Below are 12,748 nucleotides of genomic sequence, written 5' to 3'. Positions count from 1 at the left end.
ATGACGAAAGACCAATATTACATTAACTAGAATTAAGACATAAGATCTTGTCCACTTACCATATACGCAACAAGCAATATTAACAGCTTCAGTATTTGACCTCTGCCTTCAAATGCTTCACAGCCCATTTTTTCAGGCTGAATTTGTAAGAGCTAAACAAAGAAAAGCAATGGAAATAGAGTTTTAGAGTTGAGCATTAGTGCACCTAATCAATGTTTTGTGATAGTTTACATTCAGGTTTAAAAAGCTTATGCGTGCTATAAATTACCCAAATCATACTCAAGAACACTTCATTAACAAGCAGAGGTCTGGTAAAAGTCAAATTGTAAATATAACATTCATCTGCAGCTAGAAAATATTACCACAGTACAATTAGAATAGTACCTGCAAAGTATTTGTGCTACTCATTATTTTGTTTCCAATTTGAACAATTTGTTTTGAATTGAAGGAAAGGGACATATATTAAAAATAAAGAGTGTTTCTATTATCAATTCAAAATTATCTTTGATAGAATGATTGAAGTGCTGCATTAGATATTGTCTAGGAACTTCATAACATTGTCCAATCGGACTGGAAAATTGTGTGAAGATTTGTTTTTTAAAGTAAAGTGAATGAGATGTCAAACATATGTTATTGTGAGAAAAAAGTACTACTATCAGTCACTAGAAACTCTATAAACGTGCATTTTGCCCAGTAAAGGGAAAAAAGAAATGTCAGTGAAGAGAATCAAATTGAAATTTGTGAGAGTATGAGGAACAGGGGAGAAATAAATAAATAAAAAGAGAAGCAAAATAGAAGAGATATCAGGAGGGGTATGAAGCTTTCTATTTACCATATGTGATACTGTACAATTTTGTATCTTATAGAATGTCAATTTATTGCAGGCATATGCAGTTTACTAGATCACAGTTTACGAAGAGAGTAGGGATGGTTTAATTTAAGTGGCATGTAGGTACCTAATATGAAGGATGGAACTGAAAGACAGGGCTTGAGGAATGGTCCATCTAAAACAGAAAGAGCTCAAGGTGGTTTCAATTGTTGGTGGTAGAGATCCATTCTATCCAGGAATTAAGTTTGTTTCCTCTGTTTTGCAAGTGGGGGACATTCGTGATATTAGTGATTCACTGGTGTGAACAGTAGACCCATGACCATATATAATGGTGTGATACTTTATTGACATTCTTCCAATTGAAGTGTATGCATCTGAAGGTGAGGACAAGTAAAAATGTCCTTTCCTGTTAGTGTTTTCAGGCTACTGAAACACCTAACTAGGCCAAAGCAGTTGTATAGCGATTTGGTGGCAAATACAGTTTATATTCCTATTTGTTGATGGGAGTCCAGGGATACAAGGGTTTACCTCTACTTGGCGACTGAAATAGCTATTTAAGATTGAAAGAGTTATTTAAATATGTATTTCCAGTGTTTGTCAGTGATATCTAAGTTTAGATCTTAAAGCCAGTCCTTTTTTTTTTTTTTTTTAGATTAAAGTTAAGGGTAATGATGAATTTAAATGTTGTAGAGGATGTGTGTCACTTAGTCCCGACTGGGATCAAGAGTTTGAGTAGTTCAGGTGTCAAATGAGGGAGTTGTAATTTTTAGATGGTGTTGCTTAGCTTCACAAATATATTAAAAAAACAATATTTTTGATATTCTGTTTCACCTGTAGTTAGGGAAATGACAAGAGTTTGATCTACATGTAGAGGTCCTGAATAGACTTTATCTGAGTTTTTATCCAAGCGTCCCATATTTGGAGCAAGCCAGAGTAAAGGGAAGTTTGATGTCCTCCAAAGTTGATGTTCATCAAATACCTTTCACTATTTAAAATGAAGTCTAATAATCATAAATGTTAGCTAGTCATACTCCTCCAAGTGCCTTGGTATTTCGTGATTTGGATAATGCACTGTGTGCTTTCATTGATCCAATTAAAAAGATGAATTGCGTCTCTTCTTTATTTAGTTACTTAAAACCATAATAGACACAAAGGATAATTTTGAATTCAATCAAACTTAGTAAGACAGATATTTCCAAGTAAACAATAATAAATTAATGATAATATCAATCTGCATTCATCATAAGTTAAAATAATAAAACAATATCATAAGCTCCAATTAAAATCTACACACATTAGTAGCTAAAATACAATGCTGTAAGATCATCATTCATTATTAAACAAAGGGGAATTAACTTCATTCGTAATAACACACACGTAGCCCTGTTGTTAGTGTATGTCAATAGCTTAAGTTCCTCTAAATCTACCAGCCCCAGTTAAAAAAACCTGATACATTAAAATATATCAATTAATTAAATAGAATTTGTAAGAAAAAAAAACATGCATATTTCACTCTAGTGACTTATTTATCTCTCACTAGGAGTAAAATATGCATTTGTTATGGAACTCTATAGTGATTACAGAACATTATAAAGTGCATGGTGTCTTGGGGTGAAAAGGAATCACAACTACATATTTCTAATCTTCAACTTCATTCCAGCCACGAGGATTTGTTACCACTGTAAGGTATGGTTCAATTGTCACACATGATTTCAGTATAACATAGTCCCATACAGAGGGTTTACACAATTCTCTAATTTCTCTCTTTTCTTGAGCTAAGGCCAAATGGTGGTTTTTAACCCTTTTTAGGTCAGCGCAAACAATCAGATCAGGAGACACAAACAGCTCTGGGTGTCCTAGTTCTGTGAATGAGGACTTAATGTACCTTTATCATGGAATACCATCACCCTTATTTAGGTTCAGACAGTCCTTCAGTATGTCCCGATTTAGCACCAGCTCTGTGTTTCACCATGCCAAAATCCATCTGAGCAGGGTAGCATGGTAAGCTGATCTGATATGTATCCTACTGCTAATTCTTTGTGAACAATACAAGAAGGGGTAGAGTGTGAGACAGCTGATACATGCATCATAAAACTATCTTCTATTATTTGTAGCTCAGGGTTATCTTTGTATCCCCAAATGTCACTGCTGTAATTTGTCACTGAAATACATTTGGCTTGATACATTTTAGTCAGAGCTTCAATTGGTTTTACACTCATTCTGGAGGCAAAGTCAAACACACACGTAATCTCCCTAGCTATCGAATTTCTTTTACCTGTCAATAGTGGCACCCAGGACCCTCTTTCGTGAAACAAGATACCAAGATAAAAGATGGCCTTCACCCTTGAGATCTCAGTCCCCTCCATAAAGCACCTTCTCTGTCCAGTGCCCCTAGGCCCCATAACTCATATATTTGATTTATTACAGTTGGTACTTAAATCCAAACTATTCATAAAAGCAACAAAGGATTTGAAGAGCTGCTGAAAGCCAACGGCAGTTCTCGCTATTAACAATGCATCCTCAGCATAAAATAGTGCCGGAATTTTGCATGCTGCACATAATGTTGGACCCAGGTCATTGATATACAGGGTACAGAAGAGTGGAGCTAAAATACACCATTGCCTCACCCAGCAGAACTTTAAAAGGTATGGCACAACTTCCATCTAGATCATTTCTTACCACGGCTGTTAGATCTTTATGTAATTCATATAAAAACTAACTATGCCTCTGTAAACTCCCATGTTAAGAAGGATTGACCATAGTTTATTTCTGTTAACTGATTCAAAAAATGACATAAGATCCTTAAATGAAAAATGGAGTGAACCACCCTATTCAACTGTATATTTCCCTGTTACCATCTGTAGATTTAGACACTGGCCCAGGGTACCCCGGGTGGCTCTCAAGCCATGTTGCAGGTCAGACAGTATGTTATTATCTTCCATGCAAGCGGTTAATCTAGAAAGGATGACCTGTCCCATAAACTTGACCACAGAGTCAATAAGCGAGGTGGGCCTATAGCATCGCGGGTCATCCCTCTGCCCTTTTTTAAAGACAAGTACAAAAACAAATCTAGACCACGATGCCAGAGTACCCACTTTGCATGCCACATTCAAAATGTTTATTATGTGTAGTATGAATGGTGAGAATTATATAAATCAGAAGGTACCTCATCTGGTCCTGGAGCTTTATTATCAAATAAATATATAATTGCCTCGGTAATCTTTAATACCTGAAATTCTATATTGGGCTTATCTAAAAGACTCTCCTTGTTGATAATTAACTCATTGAAATCTGGGTCATAAACCCTCTCTAAAAGTTGTATCCAATCCACTGAATATGACAATCCACTTCACCTCTATCATTTCCATCAAAAAATGACTGTTTCCCAAAACCTTGTGCTACATAACGCCTGTAAAAGTTGGTACAACTTTTCATGTCGTTTTTAGGTGTATGTAGAAGGCAACGTCCTTAGGGACCCTTGTTCAATTTCTGTCATGACATCAAAAACACACATGAATTCCAATAATAATCTCATCCTTTCTTTCGTAATTCTGGTTTCCAGACACTTATGCTGCAAATTAACAAAATGACAGTGCAGTGTTAGTTGATAAACACTTTTAGTCAGGTAAGGCCTGAGCTTTGGTGATTTTATTTAAAGTTTACTCTTTCTGTTGACAAACTTTCAAAATCTATTCATATTTTTGATAAAGGATTTCTTCAATGGATCTCGGGCACCATACTCCAGTTTGATCGGATACCACTGGCCTAATTTTAGATCAAGGACAGAAAAACTGTTTGCAGGATTTTAAATCGCTGTTACATCGTAGTCCTCATGATCGGTTTCTATGCTTCTTCCAGCAGTTGTCTTTATCAGATTAGGGTTAGATCAATATTTTACAATCATTCTGAAAATGTCTATCTCGAATAAGATATTTTTAACTCTCTAGTTCATAATCTTTATTTACAAGTGATTTCCACTAGTTCTCTCTGTGAATCTATTATGAACAGTGTTTACTCTTTTCAGCCTTAGCACAATGAGGAGCTTTCCATCCCTATCTGCTTTTTTTATATCCAAGATTTTAGCTTGGATGTGGTTTTCCACTACATAGATTATTTTTCCTGCTACTCTTTGTGAAGCTGCCAGGTGATAACCCTATTTTAATTTCTTTGTGGACACTCTAGTTAAAAAATTGAGAAACGAGAGGACGTCAAGACAAATGAAAATGTTTAACATATCCAAGTGTGGTGCTACAAATTGCAAAAAATAGTTTTATTAAAAAACAATTTGCAAAAAGCAGATGCTAAAATAATTGCACTTCTCTACAATCCGCAAACTTTCACTATGGGGTTGCTGCCACATCCACAATTCCATTTTCTCTATATTTCAGACTACATTGACACAAATAGAGTCTTTTTTATCAATGTTCTTCCTAAGTGCATTATTTAATAAAGTAATCATTTTCCTATACTTGCTACCCTTTCTCAAATATACTAAAAAATATTAAGAGATCCGTACACCTTATTGTCCTATCTGAATAACTTACGTTCATTCGCTTATAGGTTAAATGCTAAGTATTGTGAATAAATGTGTTAAGTTCTGTGAACTTTTTTTTTTTTTTACTTCTTTTTATTAAACAATCGTTAGCATCAAAATACAGCATCACCATAGGCAACGTTCGATAATACATCTTTATCTCCTTATTATACATTCTGTAACCTATAAATGTTTGTAACATGTGCAACAATGCAATCTGATTCCTAGCCAAACGCACACTCCACCCACCACCCCTTCCCGCTCTTAGCAATCATGTATCTCTCTGTTGCCCCTGTATATTCCCCATTGTTGCCACACTTTTTCCCACTTCTTGGGACATCCCCTGCTTTCATACACTGTCTTTTCGGTTGCACAGCCCCAATCCATATCCATCTTCCATCGTGCCACTGTTGGCGGTTGGAAGGCTCCCCAGGCCCTGGCTATATTTTTTTTGGCCACCATTGCGGCCACTAGCAGCCATATTTTTGGGCATTTAGGCCACGTCTGTTCCCCCGTTATACATAAGACATGCCATCGGGCTTCAAGAGGGACCTCCTGCCCCACTACTTCCGACATTATCCGCGTCACCGCCCGCCAATACTGCTGTATGATCGGACATTCCCATATAATATGAAAGAAGGTACCCCTCTGATTACATTCCCTCTGACAATTCTCCGTGGGTATGCGCCCTAGCTTGAACCTGAGCACACTGGTGGAATAAGACCTGTGTAGGATTCTTAGTTGGACCAGCCTGAACCTTGCCCTGATCGCCACCTCTCTAGGGCATTGCATTACCTCCACCCAGTCATTGTCCTCCAGCAAGCCCACGTAAGATTCCCAGGACTCCCTTTGCTTTACGAGGAGGTCTGGGGCATTATTGATAATCTTCTTATAAGTGCATGACCGTGATTTCTCCAGTATTGGATCTAATAGTAATCTGTCTTCAAGCGGGCTATGTTCAGGTATCTGCTCCCCCTCCTTAAGGTGCCTGCCTAGTGCGTGTTTCAGCTGTAAATACCCATCGCGTTTTGTATCCGCTAATTGATATTCATTCTTTCATTCGAGGAACATGAGCATGTTCTGTCTCCGCCACACATCTCCCAGGCGCATTATATCTATCAGTTTCCATTTGCCGAAACCCTGTAGGCTGCCTACGTCTTGAAGCATATCGCTGTTCTATAGGGGGGGTCTGTTCTGTCAGCCTATTAGCCCAGCCCAAAAAACAATTAGCCTTTGTCCACACATTAACTACTATCTGAGTATAAGATGGCATGAGTCCTTTCTTCCTTCGACTATATAATGCACCTAGATAACTTCTGGTCCCCGCTGCCCAGTGGTCCACTCTGTATGCCGGGTCGTTCCTATCTGTGAACACCCAGTCATTGATGACCATTAGGTGTGAGGCCCAGTAGTACATTTGTAAGTCCGGGACAGCCAGACCACCCTCGTAAACTCCTTTTTGTAATTTGGGTAATGCAATCCTCGCGCCCCCACCGTCCCACAGCAGTGTTCTTAATTCACTATCCATGTCTTTAAAGAATTTATCAGGTATTGGGCAAGGGGTGTTTTGCAGAACGTGTAGTATGCGTGGCAACAACATCATCTTGTAGAGCACAGCTCTCACCATAAGAGATATCGGTAGTTTTCTCCAGTGGGCAACATCACTCCTTAAGCGCTCCAGTTCTGGTTGTAAGTTCCCTGTCAGAAATTCCGCGTCTGTTTTGCCTATTTGTATACCCAAGTATTTAAAACTATCCTTAACCTGCAACTTATTGCCGGCACCAAGTATTTGCGGCGGGCCGCTCGATAGCATATACAGGAGTGACTTATCCCAGTTAATCTGGTAGCCGGAGTACCCCTCGAAGAGTTTAAAAATCTGCAATAGCGGGTTGATTGTGAACCTTGGTTCCGTCGCGTAGAGAAGGACATCATCAGCATACAGCGATATCCTCTCCTTCCACTGCTACACCCCCGTAGATGCCGGTGATCACCGGGTCCCCTCTCACCCATGCCGCTAGTGGCTCTAGCGCCAACGCAAATTGGTGAAAGAGGCCATCCCTGCCTTGTGCCCTTATGTAAAGCAAAGGCGCGAGAGGCTGCTCCGTTCACTTGGACCCTAGCCAGGGGATATGTGTATAGCAACTTAACCCATGACTGGAATTGCGAGCCAAATCTAAACCACTTCAGGACCTCAAATAGGTAATGCCACTCTATACTATCAAACGCCATGCGGGCGTCAAGGGAGAGGAGTGCGGCCTCCGCCCCTGGGTTAGTCTTCACCAGGTGCATCACCCCATAGAGTCGTCAAAGATTAAGCCCGATTGGTCTGGATGTATCAGGGTAATGATGGGAACCAAGAGGTGATTCGCCAGGACCTTGGCCAGTATCTTAACCTTTATGTTTAACAAGGATATCGGCCGGTACGAAGTACACTGGTCCGCTGGCTTGCCCGCTTTGGGGGTTACCACAATGGTGGCCATTCACTGATCGACTGGTAAACATCCTTGCTCTCTCGCCTCATTAAACATGTCCAGGAGATATGTATGGGGCCACTACACTTGCCGTGCATTTAGAGAGCTCCACGGGCAAGCCGTTTGGTCCCGGGGCCTTGTTTGCCTGTTGGTCCTGTATGGCTCCTAGTATCTCTTCGGTTGTTATGTCCTTATCAATACTTTCCCTGTCTTCCTCCAACAATACCGGTAATTTCATTTCCACTAGTAGTTCGCAGCAGTCTGTGGCTGACCTAACTGGAGTGGATCCATACAATTCCTCATAGTAATCTGCAAAGACCCGTGTCATATCCTCCCTAGTAGAGTATACCTGTTCTCTTTTGTCGGGTATTTCCGCTACCCAGCTCATTTCCCTGTCTCTTTTCTCCAACCAGGCAATCATTGTGTTAGCTTTATCACCTAGGTCGTATATTCGCCTCTTCTGTGAATTATTTTTGCTTGTTCAGCCAATTTCCATTGCATGCCACAAGTCACCAATAGGACGCTTCCTTGAGAAGTTACAACTTCTACACACCCAAGTTAAATGCTACAGTGTCCAATTTATGATAATTTGCATACATTATGCAAATGTAGATTATATCTTCTTGTAAGTAATGTAGCGATGTATCATTATAGATGCCTGAAATTTGACTTTTCTGGGGCTAAGTAACATTTACATATGTAAAACGCTTGGTGAGTCAATCCCACTTTATTTTTAACTCTGTAAATATTTTAAGTCTTGAGGCTGTTGGATACCACAGACTAGTACTTAGAGTGTGGCTGCGCTAAGAACCAACAACGGAAGGATGGATTTTTCCCATCATCGGCTCATCTTTTTTCTAAAATAGGACATCCTCTGGTTCCTAAACCCACTGTTGTTTTAGAAAAACCTGATGACACAATGTGGTTACCTGGACGTTTTTGCCTTCAAATTATAGAACATGAAAACCTAAGTTAAACTCCATGTTGTATCAATTATGAAGTAGTAGTTCTCATAAATTGTACAAATGAATAAATTCATCACTAGTTTGGTCTGAGCTAGTCTGCTGAAAACGATCTAAGACGGTGATGAATGTGCCACATTTGTTCAATACTGAAATCATGCTGTCCTCAATCCGCATTCTGTGAAGCCTATATAGGCGCTGTGTATGTGAGGAATGCGTAAGGAGATGAAAAGAGAAAATCTGTAAAGCACACACTTTGACATCATCTAATTTCTGAGTCTTACGTTACACAGACAGGAGAATACCTTAACCTCTCCAAGAGATCTGGCAGTCAGATTTAACTGCTTAAATTCCTAAAAAATGAAAAGGGCTACCTGTGTTGCAGTATAATACATTAATAAACATACAATGTCTATTATTTTCAAGAACTGGGACTGGAGAGGAGGAGCCTAGCGCGCAACCAAGATGGCCGCGTAGGTGCGAGGCTCCCGAGGACCTCCGCGACCTCCTATCACTATCCTGAACATATCCTGTCCCAGATGAGGGGACTGTGTTGGTGAGCCCGAGCTGAGGTGGCGCCCGTTTTCCGCGTCCAAATCGGACCTCGGACACCGACTTTAACACCGATTGAGGTTTGCGGCCTTCTCCTAGCCGAACCCCGGATTTGCGTTGTGGGGCGATCCAGTGACGAAGTGAATAACAGCGGCGGACGGGGCTTGGTGGCTCGCGTAACCCGCACTTTTACTTTCGCTTTCGTGCCCTCCTTGCTGTCTATGCGAGGTTGGGTCACGGGGCTTGGTGTGTTGGTGTGGCCTCGCTGGGGGACCCTGCCTGCCCGCCGGCTGTGATCCGCCCCGCAGATCTGGGGTGGCACCCCCCCGGAGCCCGTGGACCGGCTTGCCCGCCCTTCACGACGTGGCTGGTGCGATCGGGAGACTGGGACCATGGCCACGAAACAAGATGGCGATCGGGCAAAGGTAAAATCGACCCGGCGTGGCGCAGCCCATCAGTCCAACAGCATGGATCGCTATACCCTCCAGAAGGGATCTCCTGAGGTGCCACGCAGGTCCCTTGAGGGCCCTACTGATGCCCCCGATCTGCCCACGGATCTGACTCTGCGGGATGTCATGGGCGCCATCGCCGAGATGAAGGCCTCTGTGGGCCAGCGTTTTGACACACTGGCGCAGAAGATCGACTCGGTCCTCGTAGATGTTGGCCTGATAAGGGCCGATCTCTCCAAGACCAACGACCGAGTCGATTCTTTGGCCCACACCGCATCGGGCCTTACGACAGATGTGGCGGCCCTGCAAACGGAGGTGCGCCGACTTGCTCGGGCGAGTGCGCTGATGGATCGTCACCTGGAGGACTCCGAGAGTCGGGCCCGGCGGAACAACATCCGTATCATCGGGGTGCCTGAGGGACGTGAGGAAGCGGCGGCGGACCTTTTCGTGGAAGACCTGATCGTTACCCATCTCCAGCCACGGGGGCTGAGTAAATTCTTTGCTGTGGAGAGGGCCCGCAGGGTTCCCGGGGTAAGGCCTAAGGTCGGAGCCGCTCCGAGACCTCTCATCGCCCGGATTTTTGATTTTCGGGACAGAGACGCTATCCTGCAATCCTCCAGACTACAGGGACCGATTAGACTTGATAATATGGACATTAATTTCTATCCTGATTTCACCCCTGCGGTCCAGAAGCAGAGACTGAGCTTCCTTGGTGTCAAGCGCCGTCTTCGGGACCTAAATCTCAAATACGCCATGCTCTTCCCAGCTAAGCTGCGAGTGGAGGTGGAAGGTCGCACACACTTTTTTGATCGTCCCGAAGCGGCCGGGGACTGGCTGGATACTCTGTCTGGAGATCGGGATCGGGGTGGCGGGGGGGGAGCGGCCGGGGGAGAGGGCTCGCCGGATCAAGACTGAGGGACTAATATTAGGCCTCGCTCGGGACAAAAATGATGCCACTTTTGACTATACGTCGGATTGTTTAAGTTCCCCTCCTATGGAGGTTGTGTGGGGTCTCTTGGGGGTTCTCCCTCCTCCTCTGGGGGTCTAGTTATTTTAACTATCTATGGGGCGACAGGCACACTGCACGTTGGGGGGGCTGTTTGGGCTCATGCAGGGGTGCAGGGAGGGGGGAGTTTTGTTGGGGTGGGTGGGCAGGGATGGGGTGTTGTTCGTTATTATCACAAGGCAACCCTTTTTTTGTGTTGGTTCTACTGTGCTCTCGGGGGGACGAATGATGGTTTTTGTGTATGATGGGGGTAGGGAATTAACTTTGTTGTCTTGGAACGTCAATGGACTGGGGGACAGGATTAAACGAGGTGTGGTCCTACAGTATCTGAAGCGACTCTCGCCTGATGTGGTCTTCCTGCAGGAGACACACCTTATTGGCAATTCCTTCTGCGCCATGAATCGGCGTGGCTACCGCCTCGTGGCCCATTCGGGCTTCAAGTCAAGCTCGAGGGGTGTGGGTATCATGGTAAAGAACTCGCTCCCGTTAGAAATTGATGAGGTGCTCCACGACGACAGGGGACGTTACACTGTCTTGGTGGGGAGAATGGAGGGCAAAGTGGTTGTCTTTGTGTCAGTGTACGTCCCACCGGGGCTGCAGTCGACCACCTTTGCAGATCTGGGGCGCCTCCTCCTTGGCCTTCCGGGGGGGCTTCTGGTGGTGGGGGGGGATTTCAACGCGGTGGTTTCTGGGACTGTGGATCGTCACCCCCCTAGGGACCTCCCCCGGGCACAGGCGTGGCTATCCGGCCTCTTGGATACACTGGGATTGGTGGACTGCTGGCGCTTAAAACATCCCACGCAGCTGCAATACACTTTCCACTCGGGGGCCCATGGTAGTCTCTCACGGCTTGATTATGTCCTTGTCCCGGCGGCCCATGTCGGGAGGGTGGGGGAGGTGCGCCATTTGGCACGGGGTTACTCGGACCACTCCCCGCTATTGTTGCATTTTGATGTCTTTCCGAGGGCTGAGAGTAGGGTGGTCCCAATCAATTCCTGGTACCTGCGCGACCCCACCATTCGCGCTGACTTGATTAAATCCCTCCAGCGCTATTTTGAGGAGAATGTGGGGTCAGTGCCTTCAGCTATCTCCCTGTGGGAGGCCTTCAAAACAGTACTTAGAGGGGAGGCCCTGTCCCTTATTTCCCATGCCCGGAGGCGCGAGCGGGAGGAGGTGACCCGGGTGGAGGCTGAAATAGCTGAGCTGGAGGGTAATCTAGAAGATGGGGTGACGGATGCTGCATTACATGTCCTCCAGCTCAAGCAGGCGGCTTATAGGGCCCTCGTTACGGAGGCGGCCAGGGGCCTCAGTAGGGAGCGACAGGGGCGACTGTATGATGTGGGTGATAAGGCTGGTAAACTGATAGCGTGGTTGGATAAAAAGGAGAGAGCGAATCGTGTGGTCCCGCTGATTGAGAAAACGAATGGTGTATGTGTAACTGAGCCAGAAGAAATTGTCTCCTGTTTCGCGGAGTATTTCCACGAGGTGTATTCCCCGGTCTCTTCTTGCTCGGAAGAGGATTCCCGTGCTCTGCTCAGGGATATCGCGCTGCCTTCCCTGTCCGGGGAGGACAGGGTGTCGCTGTACGCCGCTCCCACCTCCGACGAAATCGCCCTCGCCATACGCTCGGTCGCTTCTGGCAAGGCCATGGGCCCGAACGGTATCCCTATCGAGCTGTATAAGCTGTGACCGGATACATTGGCGCCTCACCTCCGCGCAATGTTCCTCGCGGCCCACTCGCTGGGCTTCCTCCCGCTTGACCAACGTCCGGCTACAATTGTGGTGATCCACAAGGAAGGGAGACCTCGGGATCGGGTTACTTCCTATCGGCCTATCTCACTACTGAATGCGGAGCCCAAAATTCTCGCTAAGGTACTCGCCAATCGGCTGGTCGGTGTGGTGGGAGATCTGGTTCATCAGGACCAATCTGGCTTTATTCCCCATC

General features: G+C 44.5%; 1 protein-coding gene across 1 annotated transcript in view; it reads right to left on the bottom strand.

The window, feature by feature from the left end:
- Positions 1–12,748, bottom strand: part of TNFRSF19 (TNF receptor superfamily member 19) — a 178,102-nt gene that overhangs the window by 146,616 nt on the left and 18,738 nt on the right. Inside the window, exon 2 of the mRNA XM_085621595.1 lies at positions 60–152. Within this exon, the coding sequence (XP_085477721.1) occupies positions 60–128 (69 nt within the window). The 5' untranslated portion in view covers positions 129–152. The remainder of the gene's footprint in view (positions 1–59; positions 153–12,748) is intronic.

Source organism: Triturus cristatus, chromosome 8, assembly GCF_964204655.1.
Source record: "Triturus cristatus chromosome 8, aTriCri1.1, whole genome shotgun sequence".
NCBI classification, from domain to species: domain Eukaryota; kingdom Metazoa; phylum Chordata; class Amphibia; order Caudata; family Salamandridae; genus Triturus; species Triturus cristatus.
Note: the sequence above shows the minus strand (reverse complement) of the source record. Positions and strands in the feature narration are given on the sequence as shown.